This window comes from Pezoporus wallicus, unplaced genomic scaffold (assembly GCF_028554395.1).
Source record: "Pezoporus wallicus isolate ANWC-B61680 ecotype Strahan unplaced genomic scaffold, APGP_CSIRO_Pwel_v1 contig_13942, whole genome shotgun sequence".
NCBI classification, from domain to species: domain Eukaryota; kingdom Metazoa; phylum Chordata; class Aves; order Psittaciformes; family Psittacidae; genus Pezoporus; species Pezoporus wallicus.
The window spans coordinates 120,386-140,091 of record NW_026640476.1 but is presented as its reverse complement, the minus strand read 5'-3'; the positions used below and the strand labels follow the sequence as shown (position 1 = coordinate 140,091).

Sequence of the window (19,706 nt, the reverse complement as noted above, 5' to 3'; positions counted from 1 at the left end):
CTTGCAGGCTAAGAGACTTCTCAGCTTGTTCTTTGGAGATGTGCTCATTCACAGAGAAAGTTCAGTCTCTTTGATATAACTGCTGTAAAATATGTAGGTCTTTCTGTGACTTTCCTGCTCAAAGTTTTGGTTTTCAAAAAGATCAAAAATAGAATAGAGGATGAAAAGCCTATCAGGTAAACCAGCACAGCCCAACTTTGTATTTTTAAGTCTGATCTTAGGAAGCGGTTAGCTTTGCTTGTCCAGCACTTCTGATTCCGTTGAGCAGTAGAAATGCTAATTAATGTTCACAGGGCTAAAACCATTTAGCTTAATAGAGAGACTTCATTTTATTTTTGCCTTATTTCTACCCTGCCAAAAAGACCAAGGTTTTCTTTCACATTAAAATAAATGTAGGCCAAAACCCAGCTGACATGATGATGAGACCAATTTAGCTGAGTACACAGACTAAAATGGTGCAGTCAGTGTAGCATTGGATAATAGTTTGTGCTCTAAGTTGAAATGCTCCTTCACTGAAGACAAGCTCTAACAGCAAGATGTCAGAGAGCACAGGAAGCTTACCAGGGTAGAGACTAATATGAATGAAATTAAGTGAAGGGAAAATGTAAGCTGTCAAGCCTCCTAGCTTGAGCTGTAATATACTGTAAAAGAAATTTCCAAAAGAAATGGCAGAAGAAATGTTTTAGCCAGAAAATGTAAGACTGCATAAATAGCTTGCTAAATGGTGGTCATTACAGTATATCTTTAGATGTATCTTTTATAGTATAAATATGGTAAATAACATTTCTGCATTGGTTGCATGTGTCTATAGATGATTGCTGCATCCAGATTCATAAGTTTGTGTTCAACCTGTTTCCCATACAAGGAAGAGTGGCTCTTAGCAGCCCTTCTAATCCTGTGCTAAGTCTAGTGTTCATAACAGGTATTTTCATGAGTTGCACCGTTATTGCCCTATAGTTCATTAGCTTCAAATTACATTTATTATGAAAGAAACTTTATCAGTTAATTTCGTCTTGTCCTTTCCAACGGATGCCTTCTGATCATTGTGTGTGAGAAAAAAAATCAACATCCATAGAATGTGGCTTTTGGGAAGCAGGCTCTGTTACAGTGATTTGAGGTTTTGTTAGTGATGGCTGAATTGTAATTATAGTTTCGAATGTTTCCCGTTAAAATTGGTAGTGACAGAATCAGCAAACATGTTACCCAATTACTGTAAATTTTGACTGAAAATTCTTGACTTCACATATGTATTGCTTTCTCTTATCACCAAATAATGTGTATATTGAAAGTAAAATTTCAGTGTTTTAAGAACTCAGACATTTCTAAACATGGACCCATGCTTATGCAGTTATGATAATCATTACATTTTGAGTGCATTTTAATTTTTAGTGAAATCACACTGTAAATTAATGTACTAAAGTGTATTTACATTCTGTGTATTTAATTATTGTTATGAGCATTTATGTCATGAGGCTGTTCATTGTTTGCATGGACACTAAAACCTCCTCTGCTTTTGAAATAAATGGTATGTTTACTTCTCTTGCCCTTCTCCCACTGCCACATCAAACTTTACCATAATAGTTGGAACTTGAAATCCATGTAGAAGAATAAGAAAGATTATGCCTCTTGATGTGCTATTTATGTATTATTATTTTAAAGGAGAAATGGTTGTAGTAGACATAACATAGAATATATTTTTAAAGGAGATATTCTTTGCACATTTTATCTTTGGAGCAATAAGAAGTTGTATCTTTCAAGCTCCTGAATAACCTTTCCTCTTTTTTTCGTAAAATACGCTGTTAGGGAAGAAAGTGTTTTAAATTTATAGGCTGTCTGATTACAAAACATGTTTTTTTTTTTTAAGTCCTAGACGACCAATTCCTCTCTCTCTCCTTCTATCAGAAGAAGAAGCAAGCATAATAATTCAGTCCTTCTGGAGAGGCTATCGGGTAAGAGTAATCTATAATTATTTTGCTTGATGTTGAAAACTGTAGAACTGTGAAGGCCCCAGGGAAAATCCTTACATAAATTTTAAGTAGGGGATACTATAAATAGCTGCTGAGACCCCCCATGGTTCATTGGCTTTGTATGTTGCTTTGCCTTATGCCTAGTGACTACAATTTTTTCACAGGCATTTTTGCTGCTGCAGTCTCACTGTTTTCCTCAACAACAGAAAACCCACAGAAATTTGGTTTTCAAAAATACAATTAACAGTGATCAACTTTTTTTTTTTTTTAATCTTTGGTTGGTTGCTAAAGGATTAAGTGTTAACTTTGCTTCATGCAGGGATATGTCAGTGAGTGAGTATGTGAGAAGATCACAAAGGAGGACTGGTGGGGTCTGTTAAGAAATAAAAGCATACAGAAACAAAGGATAAAAAAATTGAGACCAATAATGAGACAGGAGATGTAGGAGAGGCATGAACTTTTATTCAAGGAAAGGGAAAACAAAGTGGTAGTAGTAGTATTACACTAACAAAATCCTTATTTAAGGGGAAAAGCAAGATGCATAAAATAAATACAAAGAAAATGGGCTAATGCTGTTCTTGTGGAGGGTAACAGTCATGCTAACCCCAGGGTACAAAATAAATTACTTTGAAAATCCTGAACAGATTTTATCAAATACTTTCTTTGAAAGGTTCTAACACCTTCAGGCCTTGGAAAGAAATTGACTTGAAATTCAGGTGACACTGGTGACAAAGAAATGTCTTTTGACTGCCTTTATCAAACTTTATGCTTGTAAATAGCCTTCAGTTATAGCAGGAATTTCATTGTGATGGACAGTGAGACATCTCTGTCTGTATGTTAGGTATTCTTTAAGTAACGATCAGTATAAAACGCTGCTAAGTTTTTCTTTACTGCTTTTAACAAGCATGAATATATGAGTAGATACATGATGTGCCATGCAGCCAAAGATGATAAAATACCTTGAAATTATCTTCTTGACTGAAAGATTTGTGTGATGCTTTCTGCTTTTCCATTTTCCTTTATTTTTCTTATTTTAAACCAGAGATGGCATTGACACTAACATTAATTAGCACTGACAGCCTCACTGCAGGCATCCTTACAGTGGTGTATTGCAAAGGCAGCCATTATGCAGTAACAGTTATGTTTGCTGAACAGTGCAAGGTTGCTCAGATACCCTGTGCTTCTACCAAAGCTTCTGAAGGACACTATCCTTCCTTGTCATGTATATTAACGTCAAAATTTTCACAGTATTATTTATCATTCTAAACGAGTTCCGAGAAATGAGAGAAACTGTACAATAAAAAGCAGGAGACATAAAAAATAATTCAGACTATAAAATTAGCTGTGAAATGGTTTAGCTAATTAGAGATGACAGAACTTGGTGTTTTAAAAATTTAAATTGAAATTAAAATCAAGATCATAAAACAAAAATCATTAGTAACAACTTACTACATAGGGCCATGTGTTATGCCTGAGCTTGTAAATTAAGAGAACACAAAGCTTAAATAGCATTTCAAAACATTGATGATAAAGTATATTATGAAAATTCACCAAAGAATTCAAATATTTTGCTTTTAAAATAAATAGCTCTGTCAGCTAACAGGGATTTATTGTGGCAGTAACTGAACACTTACAAGTATGCCCTTTTACATTCTAAGGATATTATTGTGTCAATATTTTAAGCTCTTTTTCTGAAGTTTTTCATTAAACCTTATTTTATAATTCAGAGAATTTGGAACTTTTAAACACTATTATCAAAATAAAAAATTACACGTTGTAATAATATTGAATAATTAAACACAAGCACCCATGCATTTTTTACATGGCACTGTGATAAAGGAACAGTGTATTGTGCTTCGTTATTGGTCTTCTCCAGACCAACCGTCAGTGCTCCGGGCCAAAATACAGGTCTTAACATAGCTGCAGTTGGAAATGGGCACTTCAATTGTTCAAAAATATTATATTTAGACATAGAGGTAGTAATATCTTTATCTTTCTGCCTCTTCTGCTACTGACAGTTGCATGTTCCATAAGCGTTGCCTTAACCCTTTCCTGTGCAGATAAACTGACTCCATGCAATAGGGAATTACGGGTTTTATAAAGGCATAAATTACAGTATAACAGAAAAAAAAAAGTGTCTTGCAAGCCTAAAGACAATATCCTGGGTTGGGGATTGTATTTTATTTTTGAAAATAGTATCTGATATATTTAATAGAAAATGGTTTTGTGAGAACTTTGTATAACTTTTATAGAAGATAATACAGAACTGTATTAGTATAATGGGATATTATTAGAGGCCTCAGAGGTATCTGATGTCAAGTCACTGAGCAGAAGTCTTGCCTGGCATTATTGATCTTGTAACCTTTCTGCTCTGCCAGCGCACTATCTGAAACATAGCAAGTTATCTTCTAAGTGGATTAAAAATTGCTGTGGGAGTTCAGGTACTGTTTATTGCATTCCCAGCTGCACCACAGAGGAGAAATTCTGGGTGGAAATAATATATCTGATGATAAGTAATTTATATTGTTTTACTTCTTTTTTTAACTAGTGGAAAACCATATCCTGCTCTTTTGGTCTGTAGGTATCTTGGGAAAGTGGAAGAAAAGCAGAGTATAATGGAGTAGGATAGTAGAGTTCAAGTTGCAGAGCAAACCCATTACCTTACCATGTAAGAATAAAATAAATACAAGAAAATTTCTAGAAAACTAAGTAGTCAGTTTCCCAAGAACAAGAATGTGTTCAGGAGACCCTAAGCTTATTGCTGCTTGTTTCTGCCATGCTGTTCAACTCCAGACTGAATTATTAGGGCATTAAGTCCTAAAACATAATGACATTTTACTTACGTAACATTTAGAAAAAAACCCACCAGAAATGGCATTTTTAATAATTCTATTATAATTTGAATATGAGTTTAAAAGAATAATCACTAACCAATGTCTAAGCTAATTTTAGCATGTCCCTTTCCCACCATTTTCAGAAGAACAGTATCTCTTGTGGATTTTAGCTCCAGCACAGAGGTAGTAACTGTGTGAATGCCGATGTAGACAACAGGCAACATACTGCTAATTAATCAAATCCTGCTTAGAACAAGTTTAAGTAGCGGAGTGGTAAAAGCTGCTGATGTAAAGCTTGCTCTTTCTTACATTAGTAGGATCTACACTAGTACGAAAGCAATAATAGAAGAATTCAACTTAAATGGAGTCAAGGCCTGTGACTATTGTCATTTTATATAGAAGCAGAATTATGCCTTTCATAGAGTGATTGACTGACAAAGAATAGATATCATGTAATGCATTCCAATTACTTTAAATAACAGATTAATGGCTCTCCTGTTTGTGAAAATTGTATAGCTGGGCTTGTCAGTAAGCCTATTTGCAGCTGATAGCAGGTGTGAATCAGTTTGCTGGAATAAATTTCCTGCTGTACGACCTTTCATGCTCCTTTGCTCCTCTATTATGTTGGTCAGTGGGTTGGTTTTACAGTGTTGTGGTTTTCTAAAGGCACAAATACCCTTTAGCATAATGCTTTAAATTTTAATTAACTCAAAGAATAAAGTACCTCACTGCAATCACATTCTCAGGCGTCCTTAGTAAGCAAAATGATCCCCTAATTGGCATATTTATGTTTTCAATAGGGTTTGTCAGTTTTGTGGGCTTTATTTCTGTGCAAGTTGAAAACTAAACCTCTGGGACTGTGCTTTTCTATCAGGCCCAGAAAAAAAAGGATGAACTTCATGTATTTGCCCAGTCACAGCCCCATAGAAAAAATTGTATGATCCGCTTGGGTAGCATGAATGTATATGATTTTAGTAGCATCTTCTGTTTTCCCTTTCCCAGGTCCGCTGTGACAGTGAAGTACAAGAGCTACGTCAGTGGCAAAGGAAGTTGAGAGAGGAGAAAAACATTGTTAAGGTAGTGAAAGAATTCTGGACTATTCAGGAAGCTAAAGGTAAGTGAATAGCCTATTTTTTTTTTTTTTTTACATTGTGTTGATTTTTTGCATTATAAAATAGGACACACAGAAGAGGAGATAATGTCTGGTGGAAATGGCTGGCTGTTTCCATACTACTTATTCTGAGTTAGTTGCCTGCATGGCTGAAAATAGCAATGAAAATGCAGTACAGATCCAAAACTCAGTGATTTCAGAGGACTATGACAGCGTGCTGGCACAGTATTTTGGAGGGCAGGATCAGACCTCTACCAGCTACACAACATGTAAATGCTGATTTTTACCGGATGGGTTATAGTACGGTTTTTCTGAACTGTGGGATTTCAATCTAGTAAATATTCTACTGGCATTTTCCTCTAGTTATTTATAGCAGAAGTTAGCCTGTACAGTTCTAAAAAAAAGAAAGCAAACCCAAACAACCTAATATAATTGCCAAGAGAAATGAGGACAGATTGGTTTAAGAAGCAGCACTGTAGTATGTTCGCGTTTGCCCTGATTGTGGACAAGGCTTTACTGGCAGGACCAAATTGATCATTCACTTACTCAGGCACAGAGGTGTAATTATGATTATCTGCTGCTGCAGGAGGATTCACCAGCTCCTCAGCCAGTCTACTTTTTATCAGCCTTTGTGGACGGGACTGTGACATGATGCATGTAGGGATGTCAAATACACACCAATAGATGGAGGTGGGAAGAGGTTATTCAGCTGTACTGTTCATGTGTTGAAGAGAGTGAAAATCATGTTGTACCAGTCACCACTGTGTGGTCCTTCAGTCTGATGGGACTGTTGCAGTTGTGTGCTCAGATGGTCAACCTTTGCCCTGAACTACATACAAGCATTCAGAGTACAGTTTCACAGAGTCAAGTGGATCAAACTGAGAGCTGCCAAAAGGGTTGATCCCACTCTGTAGCTCTTGCATCAGTTTTAGTGATTGTGTACCTGCGCCATGGGTTTCAGTGAGGGTTTTGGTATGGAGCAGGTTAGTTTTCCACTGTGCTGTTGCCACATGATCGCTGTATCTAACATAAAGGAGAAAGTGAACTGTGGAGAGAGAAGCATAGTTGCTTCCAGCAGCCCACAGCTTGGTTAAATTGAGCAGAATATGAGAAGGTATTCTTGTATATTTGTTCCTGGCCAAGGAAGAGCCAATCTCCAGGTGACTAGCAGGAGCTGATTATACCGTTGATTTTTTTTAAGAATAAATAAATAGGTGTAGTTTTGAAGATCTGAAAACAGTGGATTCAGATTTACTATGATAAAATTAATCTCATTATAGATTTGAAAAATACAAGCCAAATTCTTCTCTTTGTAATATGTGTTTAATTCACTGTTAATGGTTGAAAAAAGCATTCCTGAGGGTTATGGTAGAAGTTGACCTTACAGGTTTCATAATGAATTTTAAATGAAGTCAAAATGTTGCAGCTAAGAAAAGGAGGTGCTAAGGGTGGAGTGGACTGTGTCAATTGGCAGTTGAATTGATTAAAATACCCTCCTGTCCCTGAAGAAATTTAATCTTTACACACATTCTATTTATAAAATGTATATTGTGTTGGAGAGTAATGCAGTGATAAGATTTCCTTTGCTGCCTTTGCCAGTTGTTTTAAAAGGAAAAACATATTTCCTTTTAATCACTCTCACAGAGCTTTGCTGTCATCAGATCAATTACTTTAGGACTGTAGGACACACAGTTGTTTTACCACTTCAAAGAAACTTGTAAAATTGCCCTTTTTCCATTTTTTTTCTTAGTTCAGTAGTTTATATTCCTTATATCACATTAGCTTTCAGTATTATCACATTGTTTCTGTAATTCTTTAACTGCACTCTGCTAAGTTAATTTAGGAGTATCCATACATAAAATAGCTTTGGGGCCCAGACAGATGGCTCTTTGGAAACAGCTGTACTAGTTTGAGAAGTTACTGTCCAGAGGTTTTCATTATCAATCTCAACTGTGATGCCACAATTAATTAATTTTGTTAGTGCTCCAGCTGCTCCTATTTCTGCTATTATTATTCTGCGCTTTATTAATGTTGTTAAACCCCATTTCATGGTAAAGTCAGCTTTCACCAGTGGTTTCATCTAACCCAGCTGACTTTGTGCTAAAGTGGATTGGGAGCACTCGTAATGAATAGCATAACACCACTACTTCTTAACTTGTTGTTATATACATTTGGTTTAAGTGAATTAATTGAATTAATCCCCTTCAAGTAAATGACTGAGCTCTTCTCATGAAGCAGACAAAGCATTTATTGTTACTAAACACTCAGATGTCACAAATAAAGCATTAAGATTCATGATCAAAAGAAAAAGAAGAAAAATGTTTTTAAACAGGTACAATTTATTATAAAGTAAAATACATTGAGAGTAACAGTGAAGTATCTCTTAAATTCGTATATGAGTCTAACCCTGTTTATTAAATGTTGTAAACAGTGTCGAATCTGACTGTAGGGGATGAATGGTGAGCTGCCAAATAGCTTTTAGAAAATGCTGACTTGGGCAGTAATGTGATTCTATTGACACTACTAGAAAGATCAGCATACCTTTCGTGAAAATATCAGCCAAAGACTCGGATAATGTGAGCTAACAGATTCTGCTTTGTTGTGGCTTTCAGCACAATGCTGTGTACACCTTATTTCAAGGGTATGTTTGAGGCAAAGACGTATAATTTTATGAAAGTATGTTTGTATAATCTTGACCAGTCTGATACTTAAAAAGGATTTGAAGAGGAAGTTAAAAAATAAACTCATTGTAATTAACAAATACAAAGGCACTCTCGACTAATTTTTCTGTTTTCAGAAATTGTGTTAAAGCATGTTCATTTTATTGAAACAAATAGTGAAGTTTTCGTTCTCATTAGACCATAACCAGCATGAAATACTTTTGAGGTTTTTCATCAAGTAAGGACCAGCCTGATTTCTGTTGGGCAGCTAAGGCAATCCAGCAGCTTCTCCCGGAAAAAAGGCAGCCCTGTGCTTCCTTGGCCAAGGCTTCTGCCATCCTTTCCTTTTCTTGGCACTAGCAATCATGGCTTCACGGTGAGTGGGCTCAGCAGATCTGACAAAGAACTGCTCCTCAGTTCCGGTCTGCTGCCCCTCGGGTTAGTTTTCTGCTGGATCAGCCTGACAAACTGGCTTGCCCAGTAAACACACAGTCCTTATATCCACTATAAGAGAAATACTGCAACAGTAAATAGAGGGAAGGCAAACTGCCCATTTGTGATGGCCACTCACTTTCAGATCAGCTAATCTGTCCTGTGCCTGCTGTGTCATGTGAAACCATACCCTACATGGTGTGGCTGCTTGGTTTGATAGGCTGGGTATAATGTAGCCTCATATAAACTACTGATCCTCCCCCTGCTTCACAGCGTGTTTAAAGTGTCCCATTTATTTTCTTTCTTTGTAATTCTTCTTTCACTGTATCTTTTACACTATGTATTACTCGTTTCAGAAAGTGTTCTAGGGTAGAAAGTATGAAAACTTTGCATGAAAATTCTAAGTATAATTTTGCAAGGACTGTTGACCTCTTTAGTGCATATGCCTGCCAAATTTCTTTCTGAGTGCCAAGAAGGAGGTGTGTTTCTTTCAGCCTTTACCTAAGATCATAAAGCTACACATTCTTAGCTGACATTTTGTTTGCTATACTGCTCCAGGGCTGTAACATCACATTCCACAAAGCGATCTATATTTAAGGTGTGATAGTCCTTACTCTTCACAGTTTCAGACTGAAAATTTAGAGAGAAGCATAACACTATAGACTCAGTTTAGTGGCTCACAGCTTTAGACTTGTAGGGAGAGAGCATTCTCCCCAGTATAGCACAGCTGATGGGATAAATTTGTTCCAGAATATTTTACAGATCTTAAAAATACTACTACCTTTTACAGAAAACACAGCCAATAAAGAACAACCTGCAGAGCATGTGAGTGATTAGTGGATAAGATGGGGGGCTTTTTCTTTCCTTTTCCTTTCCTCTTTCCCCTTTTTTCCCTTTCTTTCCTTTTTTTTTTTTTTTTAGTTTTTTTTTCTGAGATTGTCATTTCTGATTTTATTATTCCTGTTTGCTGAAATTACTTTAATGTAAATGTATGTAACCTGCATGTTACTTGAGATTATGTTTTCCTATTTAGCAGGATGTGACACAGGGGCATGCACATCGCAGTATCTGCTTTTGGTTTCATGCAGCTGATGTTCTACCATGAGATTGCTTAGGAGAACTCTTCCCAGCATTCATTTATCTAGGGCTGTCCATATCTATTCTGTCAGTATCTACACCCTAAACCATCCATTTGAAATTGGACATAATTTCCTGCAGCTGGCTTCCTAGCTGGTATCCCACATAGCTCCAGCTGTATTTTTGCTTTCATGTTTCCAAGAAGAAACATTTGGGTTTTTGTTAATGACCTGGTTAATTTGTTTTGCGCCTCCCTGCAGTGGACAAACCCCATCTAGCCATGATTCTGAGCGGTATGTTATGCAGATGCAGTACTGCTGAGACATCACTGGAAATGAAAAATGCCTGTCCTAATGAAAGGAATTTGAAAATATTTGAACTTTTTAATGAAAATACCTAAATCTTCATTCATCACTTATGTGAACAAAACACTCTCCTGACACTGTTACAATGATTATTTCTTTGCTGGCGTGCTGTGGAAAGGCTGTTGGTTCTGTAGATGCTGTCTAGTACATTCAGCTATTTTGTTTCCTAAGGGCTTTCTTCTTACCTGCTTAAAGTTTGCAAAATTTTATTTGTAAAAAGCACTGTTCTTACTGTAAGAAATAAATATTCCTGGCTTTATGGAAAAACCAGTTGTGACCCTCCTAGCTAGCAGTTCTTACATATCAACTATAGCCTTGGCTTTGCAAAGTACTTCTGTGACAGTAAATGTACACAGTTTGTGGAAAATCTAGTTAAACCAGACTGAGACAGAAAGTAATCTTCACAGCAGGTGTATGTGGGGGTGTGATTTCCAGATACAGGAGGGAATATTCTTTTACATTCCATTCGATTTTCCAGCTGTATTACTCCTTTGGCAGTAGAAGTTACTACTCACATAGACTGAGAGATATTACAAATGCTTTTTTGGTAGAATCTTTTCCTTTGGGAAGATGCGACCAGCAGCATGCTGTTCTGTCACAGGAAAATCCTTGAAAATATGAATGAGATTGCAGATAAAGGGGAGAACAGGCTGCATATTTTAGGAGCACTAGAGCAGGAACAGATGCATACTGTCAAGAAGCAACGAAATACAGTCAGTTGCTCCTTATGCAGCTGTGATGTGTCTCCACCTGAATTATGAGGAAGGATTCGAAAGCTAAATATGCTTACCAAGCTGAACAGGGGAAGTCTGGTCTGCACCCTTATGAAGGATGGCTCCATGTAATTGTAGCAAAGTAAATAATCATATCACATCAAAGCAGAATGAATTGAGGAAGGGAAAAACATTAAATTCAGTACCCAGAACAAATAGGCTACACTGTAAAACTTCTTGGAATACATTCCATAAACAAATAAACATGAGTGTAGTCACATGCTGTAATAGATCCTTACTAATGGGGCCATAAATGAAGTTACAATCACATGCATGTTTGCAGGGCTGAGTAGTTTCCCAAGGAAAATATTGGAAAGGGGATATATCTATATTGGACATCTTACAGTAGGCTGAAAAAATATACTTAAAATGTACTGTAGGTAATAATGCTGGATTAGGAAAACACAGCCTGAATAGCAATGAAATTTTTAAAGATCCACTCTGTGGATTATCTAGGAAATTTAGCTCAGTAAAGGGTAAGGAATTTGTCAGGTTTATGTGAGAGTTTCTTTCAGGTTTATTTTCCCCTCACTTTTACCAAGGGGAGTTGAATATTGTAATTTTTTAGGAAGATTTTAAGCAAAATAATTTGTTTCTGATTTCCTCTGCCCTCCTTTTACTGTAGTTGCAATTATTCAGTTAATATCATTATGGAGCTCTTGTAAGAGGTGACCTGCCCATATTCCTGGTTTTACACTTTCAATATACCTGTTATATTATCTAGCATATATACAATTACATATCTATGTTGAGGTCTGACATGTTGAAAGTATTTCCTCAAATTATTTTGTTTCAGTCTGAGCCTTATAAACAGGTTTGAAGTGGACAGTTATTTGCTGTCAGTAGGACACTGCGATTAAAAGAATTTGGCTCTCCTTTTTCCTTAAGCACTACTGTATTTACAGGTATTTGGTTGTTTCTTTCTGAAAACAAAAGTGCTGCAGTCAAAATGGCTTAAAATAGGTTCATGTATTGATTGCTTTTGATTTAAAAGCACATGTATAAGGTTTCAGTTGCACAGAAGACCTTAATATTTCTTCTTAAAAGGAAGAAAAAAAACCAAATCCAAGAACAAAGCAGTGCCGAGGGCTGAGTATGTGGTGGTTTTCATCAAACCTCATTCAGGATGCTTGAGATGTTTCTGGAAGTTTAATCTTGTCACTAACAGCTGAGAATGTAGTGATAAAAGTCATAAGACTCATGATACAGATTCCTCTTTATTGGTCCACACCCAGCCTCAGACATCTTTGAAAAGTTAGAAAGATTGCAGTACATTGAATTTCTGGAGCTATGTTGGGAATGTTTAAAAAATAAAGAAAGATGATCATTTAGATAAGCTGCAAAATACCTGTTCTGTGATCTGCTGAACTGTGCTGCAGAGGCACAGCTCTGTATCTGCTGGCACAAGTCTGAACTAATCCTCCAGTACCAAAGGGGTATTTTTACCCATCACTCTGCAGTTGTTAATAGTGATTTGTAATGGAAAAGAGACAATTGAAATGTGGTGATTTTTCTGTGATTATGGAAATATCAGGTTTTGTTTGTTTTTCTGTTTCAAAGGAGGAAAAATTCTTCATGGGTTTTGCAATCTTTTTTCTCTTTTTCTTCTTTTAACCTTTTTCAAGGTAACAGTGAAAAAATGGGAGAGATTTTACTGAAAAATACATTGGTGTTTTTTGTTAGTCATTTAGAGATGTAAACCCAAAAGTTATGTGTATGAGATGCAGTAAAAGCCTGGAGAAAAGACTGTCACCAGTTAAAAAGTAAAACCCCCAAAGCCCTGCAGGAAAAACAGACTTGAGACTCTTGGGGCAGGGGGGGGAGGCAAGAAAAGGAAGTCCATGAACTGATAGTGGAGTCTTAAAATATGATTCAGAGATCAGTCAAGAAGTGAGTGACAGATTGCAGAACATGCAGCTACTTGCCCCAGACTTCCCTTTAAACCCAGACACTGGCATTAGCCACTTAGGTTATATATAGTATATATACTCTTTCAGTGTAACTGTTCCTTTTTTCTTTAGTATATATACTCTTTCAGTGTAACTGTTCCTTTTTTCTTTACCTAATCACTTGTTTTAGTCTGTGTCAGAGTTTAAATTTGATGACTACAGAACCTATCATATTTTGCAAGCAGGAAACATTTCAGAAACAGGAGGGGCTAATGGGTGTAAATGAAGGTTTCATGAAGCTGCCCAGCAAATCTGGTGTTCTGGTTTTCTGCCTATGTTGGCTTCTGCCTATAAAGCCCAAAATGCTTTTTGCTGGGGAGCTGCCATTCTGGAATGGTTTCTCTTCATTTCTGCTCAGTTCTTTCTATTTTCACCATTCTCTTTTTCTATGTTGACTATTTCATGGAGAAAGCCTGCATTAATCAGATGTACTTAGGATGGGCTGGTTGCCCTTATTCTGAACCTTTCTCTCAGTTTTATTTCCTCAGCTGTTGTGTTTCTGTGCCTGTCTCTTCATGAATCTCAGGTCACTGTGTGATTTGGAGGGCACTTGCATAATCAGTAGCCATATAGTATCCAGTACATCTAATCCTGTGTAGTTTGTTCTCTCCTAGTCTCAGGTGTTCGTGTCAGTTCTTCATCTAGTCTAATGCTTGTATCTTCCAATATTTCTTTTCTCTTTGTAGACCCTAAGTTCTAAAATGCCATCCAGATATATCCAACTGAATTCTTAATCTTTCTGTCAAAATACTAGGAAAGCATGGTGCATTGGACAAATTCTTTCTGCCATCTTTTTCCCCATCTCCCTTAGTGGATGTTGGTGTTTGGGAGTCCCAGTGTCAGCTCTTGCTTCCCTAATCTGGTCCTAAGTGAACTAGAAAATGCCCTGAAATTGTTTGTTCTCTAAAGTCATGGAGGCAAGACTGAGCATTTTATAAACTCTGTTGCTGATCTGGAGAATTATGTTTGTCCTATCAATTTTATATATCCATTTTGCAGAAGCCTCTCCTGTTGAGTGATCCTCTGACAGTTCTGTTTCAGATCCATGAGTAGAAGGAATGTCTATGGGCACTATTCCCGGTTTATTATTTTATTTGTCTGTTTAATAAACCTTTTTTCAAGACATCATTTCCTTATCACTGGTGACTGAGATTTCCTGAAGTCAAAGGTTTCACTGATGCTTGCATACATGCTGACTTCTAGTAGTAAGAGGCTAAAATTATCTAGGCTTTATAAAGAACTGTCTCTTTAAAAGTCAGGTCTTATTTCAGAAAGATGGCTGGTGGCTCCAATTTCATGTTCAGGCTTCTTTGGCATTTCATTGGGAGGTGAGGATGAAACTCCATTCTATATATATATATTTTACAATAAGCCCTTGCTAGTAAGTTATTCCAATAGATTTTCTTTAATGGATTTTCATCTTCTTACTGGCTGGGTCTATGGTATTTTTCATTACTGTTGTCAAATGTTTAAATTACTAAAAGTCATTCTCATATTTCTTATTATTTAAACAAAACAGTGTGGGTATATAAACTTTTCATAAGCTACTGCCACAAATCAGTTCTATTATACAGTAGTGTACAAAGTAGGTCAGTTTGTTCCCTTTTATGCTGAAACAACTAAGTCTCAAACCAGAACACCAGTCCTGTGCATTACGATGAGGGAAATTTGTGTCTATTATGCAGAATAGGTGGTAAAGATGTTTGAATTTAATGCATTTGTAAATAGAACAAAGGCCAATCCTCAGATGTCTAATAGGAGTTTTGCAGATTTTTGAGTATCCCACTCCTAGCAGCTAACCAAAACAGTACATCCAAAGGCATTCAAAGCCTCCTTTAGCCATTCCCTGTGCCTCCACGTTGCGACACATACATGAGAAACTACGTCAAATGAGCTGCATTTCCAAGGAACGTGGCAGACAAACTAATGGATAACTTTATTGTAGTAGGAGTAGCAAGTCAAAAATAACACTTAACAGTTGTGCTAACCTCCTCAGAGCAACCCCCAGCGCACTCCCAAGGAAATTAATCACAGTCTCCTCTAGTGCTTGTTATTGTAGCAGTGGTTATAGTGTCCTATGATTTAGAACACACGACTAAAGTATAGTTTAATCAGGTTTGCTCTGTATTAAAAAGTAAGAGTAATGAGACTGAAACAGTGCTGACAAATTCAACTGTCCTGAGAGTAGAAACTATATGACCTATATAGATAGAAGCGGTAATACGGGAAGTGAGATGTCAGGGGTTTTTAACCTACACTATCATAGCACTTAAGGGCCTCAGTCTCAGGACTCAAAACAGGAGCTGATGTTTTAAAACTGTATGCAATACTGTGATCATGCTGCCAATGATCATGATTGCATTACTTCTATTTAGATCTTACATTGTACCTCCTTACGTTAGTGATTATGCATTCTCTGTAGGTAATTTTCACACGTTCTGTTACACAAATATCTTGATTGTTAAGGTGGTTGTAATTTTCATGGGAGCTGGATCCAGCCTCCTGTGAAAATGGTTCTCTTGGCACTTCCCTGAGACTGGCAGCAGTGCACAGTTGCAACCTTCAGGCAGTTTGTTCTGCCCCGTTATGTCCATACGCCTTTCCCCAGTATGCAGGAAATCTCTGTGAAGAAAAAGAAATTGTCTCCATTGCAATAGAATCGCAGCTCTGCCGTGGTAGGAATCTGCCAGCATAACTGCACACAATGACAAGGGACATAGAGGGATAAAATGGGAACTGTGCTGTTAAAGTTCAACTTTTATTATATTTTTAAATGCAACTGAAACTAGAAATGGGTCTTTCTCTTGCTCTGTTGAAGGAATGACAGGACTCCTAAGCCTGCAGTGGTTAAAATTCAGCATATGAATGGCATGGCTGTAAGCTACTTGTTCATATTGACATTTACACTATTCATTGGGTTTAGATACATGCTGTCAGAAAGAAATGGGCTGGATTATGAGTTGGTATAAATTGTTCTAAACTTCACAGGAGCAATGCTAATATACAAACTAAACATCTTCCTTGGGAATTTCAGAATATTAGTTAAGTTCGTTCAGTTTGAAGTGTCACAGCCCATAAAATACAGTTTCCAATGGAAATTTCTAGTGAGAGGACTTAGCTAGGGAGCTTCTTTCCAGCTTAGCCGAATCCTGAGGACATCTTACTTTTCTATCTGCATAGGAAGCAAGGTTACGTCAAAAACTATTTCAATAACTGTCTGAATTCCAGATTCATGCTGACAACCTGTGCTTGCTGGTTAGTGTTACGTGATTTGAAATTGTTATGCTTAAGTAACACAGGTTATGGTAAGACATGAGCACTCCTGACTAAAAGAACTGCTAGCAGCTACCTAAAACTTGCTCATTTTAATGTGGAACAGTGTGTGTGAGCTTTGGGGGTTTTGAACTTGTTGCAGTTTTTATGGAATCTTTGCAAAGGCCAGCCTCATCACATCAAGGGGTATTAGATAAAATCCAATGCAATAGTTAGTACTTTGTACATGGGATGTTCATAGTTGTATGAGTTATTTAACCCACTCTGGTTTTTCTCCTCACCAGCTGTACAGACAAAAGCCCTAAAATCAAGAAGGGTCTTGTGCCAGCAAGGCACTGGACAGGTACTGCCTTGACCATTGTAGAACATAGGGCATATCCTGTCACTGCAGTCATATTTTGGGTTTCTAAGGTATTGTCTTTGTTCCTCATACATCGCTTTTCCTGTATGTTTTCAATGAGCTGAGGTCTCCCAGGTTGGTAGCACACTGAGCACCTTAAATTAGCACACGGGTCTGATGCATCCCAGTATTCCAGGCACATACCAAGAGGATTGAGTTTGCTTGGTTTTGGTTGCATGCCTTGGGAAGGGTAGGTAAGCTCTCCTGAAACTGTATAGCCAAAAGGGGATTTTTTTGGCTTATTTGGCCTCCTTTGCCTCTAGCATAATTTATATATATAAATTGCTTGATGTAAAAGGTGGATGGTACAGATGCATTTTCTGAAGGGTAGGGAGAGAAAAACAGATTTTTATAAGTTAAAAGGCAGTTTGTAAAATACAAAAATATTAAGAACAGAATATGACAGCTGAAATCACAGAAGTAGACCGAGGAACCAGACTGTTGTATCAGCAGAAGAAAAACATTAGGTTAATCTGTATTACAGCATTCTGAAAGAATACAGAGCTTTGAAAACAGCTTTCAGTAGGGGGTGGGACATTCTACTTTTATGTAGAGCTTTTGTTCATTTAGAATTGTTTATTCCAGAGAGCAACCCTGTGCTCTTTGTTTGACTGATTTTTCCGATTTGGCAGACCCTTTGCAATCACATGGATAACATTCTTCTTTCCACTGAGACATCATAGAAAAACTATTCTTTATTGACCTTGCTTGTTGTCCTAAATGACAAAAATATATTTATATACTAGGTGAACTGTATGATTTCAGTGCTGACTTTTAACTGAAAATTCTTCAAAGCAAAAACCTCAAAGAGCTTCTTTCACTAATTTTTTTTTACAATCCACTAATTTCTTAGTAGCAAACAACTCTGCCCTTAGCTACACATGCACGACTCCCACAGATGGCACTGAGAACGGTGTGCAAGTATCTTGAGTGCTGAAGCTGTGTCAAAAAAATGCCATGCACAGAAGAAATAGGTCTGTTGGGTTGGGTGTTTTTTTCGTTAGTATTATTTATTGAACAGCAGTGTTTGCTGTGGATGTATGGATGTTTGCTTTTTTGGTTTCTGTGGCTGTTTTGGAAAGTTAAGTAATATTTTATGGGGTTGCAGTGGGAAGCAAATTGGAAGGCTTAGGAGACCATACACAAAGTGATTCAACATCTCAATTTTAGTTTTCTCACCAGTATCACAAAACAGAAGACTCATGGGCTCACCTTTGTGGTACTGATTTAGAAAGGCTCTTAGCATTACAGTTTTACTTCTACATGTGAGGTGTTATAAATCTAAAGGGTGATTATGTAAGGACTGATCATGCCAAGACAAAATTCAGCCCTAGTCAAAGCGAGCACAATTCTGTTAAACCAGATGGAATTGTGCACATTTAACCAAAAATACTGAGTCTGTGTTTCTGAATGCTCTTGTGCAAGCTTTTCTGATAAAGACAAAACTCAATATGTAACAAATGGGGTTACACCCACATGCAGGCAAGTTTTAAAACTAAGGCAAGATTCTTTGTTTAGTATAAACAAAGTCGCTTCACTGTCTTCTGTAGAGCTGTGACAGTTTACATAAATCCAGGCTCTGTTCCTAACCATCTTACTTCAGGAAGGCTGTGCCACTCTAATTCCAACTGATAGCAATGAGTGAGGGTTGCTCTGCATTTCTGCAGGGGAGAAAAGTCAAAGTCCCTTTTGTTATCACTTAGCACATGTACTGAGAAAGTGTAAAATTAAGATTACAGTGAGAGCATTTTCAGTGATCTTGTTTATGTGTACATACTTACATAAAGTGCGAGCAGAATAAAGATCAGGTTGGGGCTAAGGAGTCCTCACTATTTTTTTAACTCAGTCTTGTTGAGCAGAGACCTATTTAGGCCTTTCTAATTTCATAATTAGAGAAGATAGTTGCAAGTTCTACTACTAATTCCATGCAAGTCAATCAAAGGTTTGGTTGTTTGTAATGAAAGGATGATAAATCATGGCTAGCCCCTAGCTGTTTCTGTGGTTCAACATGGATTTCTTCCATCACTTACGTGGACCTTGTCTTCAGTGTTATGCCAGTACCTGCCCTCATTATTTTCCTGGTTGGTGGTGCTGGTTGTTGCACCAGATCAGGAAAATCAAACCATTTAAGAAAAACTCTCAACCTGCATTCTTCAACCCCAGCTGTATGATCCTCGCCCCTCCTTTTCACAAGCACTAGCAATTGAGCCAGTACAGGAAACTGCTGAGCCAACTGGGAAGAAAAAAAAATCCCTGCTCGTGTTAAGAGTTTGGCTGCTCAGCTCCTTGACTGGCTCCCTGTGGGTCTGATAGGTGCCAGAGCTAAGGGTAAGTATGGGAATTTGGCCAGAGGTGGAGGAATGTGGCCCTAGCCTCTGAGAGCCAGTCTCCTTCAGTTTAACTTAGTTTATATTGCAGAATTGCACTCACGGTAGCACACACAGGATGGTGCTATCTGTAGCACCATTAGTTTACTGTAATAGAAACATTTCAGGCAGATTTTAGCACCAAGTTAACACAAGCATTGTAAGTAAATAGTAAAGCCTTTATTCTCGTTAAGAACAGCATTTTGAAAATAAAACATTTGCCCATGCTTTACAACCTTTGTAGTTTTGTATGCTTATGTACAGTCATCATGTTACACATTGATTGTCTTGAAAATCCTTTAAAGATGTATTTAATAAGATACCAGTATGCAACAATCAGCGGAAAAAAGGGCACGTTATAAAACACACATTAATACATTTAATAAATATATATTATCTATCAAAAATGAGCTTCAGCTCTCATCAATTAATAAAAAGCACCTGATTTGTAATCCTGTAAGTTGGTAGAATAGTCCAATTGTTTTATTATAAAAGCTAC

General features: G+C 37.1%; 1 protein-coding gene and 1 long non-coding RNA gene across 3 annotated transcripts in view; one reads left to right on the top strand and one right to left on the bottom strand.

Moving 5' to 3' along the window:
- Positions 1 to 19,706, top strand: part of IQCK (IQ motif containing K) — a 49,262-nt gene that overhangs the window by 21,021 nt on the left and 8,535 nt on the right. The window contains exons 7-9 of one of the 2 annotated variants that reach the window (XM_057418971.1): positions 1,865 to 1,949; positions 5,804 to 5,915; positions 10,041 to 10,521. In XM_057418971.1, the coding sequence (XP_057274954.1) occupies positions 1,865 to 1,949; positions 5,804 to 5,915; positions 10,041 to 10,096 (253 nt within the window). In that variant the 3' untranslated portion in view covers positions 10,097 to 10,521. Of the gene's footprint in view, positions 1 to 1,864; positions 1,950 to 5,803; positions 5,916 to 10,040; positions 10,522 to 19,706 lie in introns of those variants that run through there. The other variant, XM_057418972.1, reaches the window with a different exon arrangement.
- Positions 12,170 to 13,326, bottom strand: LOC130604457 (uncharacterized). The gene is made up of 2 exons (XR_008973459.1): positions 13,264 to 13,326; positions 12,170 to 13,221 (listed from the first exon to the last, which is right to left on the bottom strand). It is a non-coding gene; the product is annotated as an uncharacterized LOC130604457 (long non-coding RNA).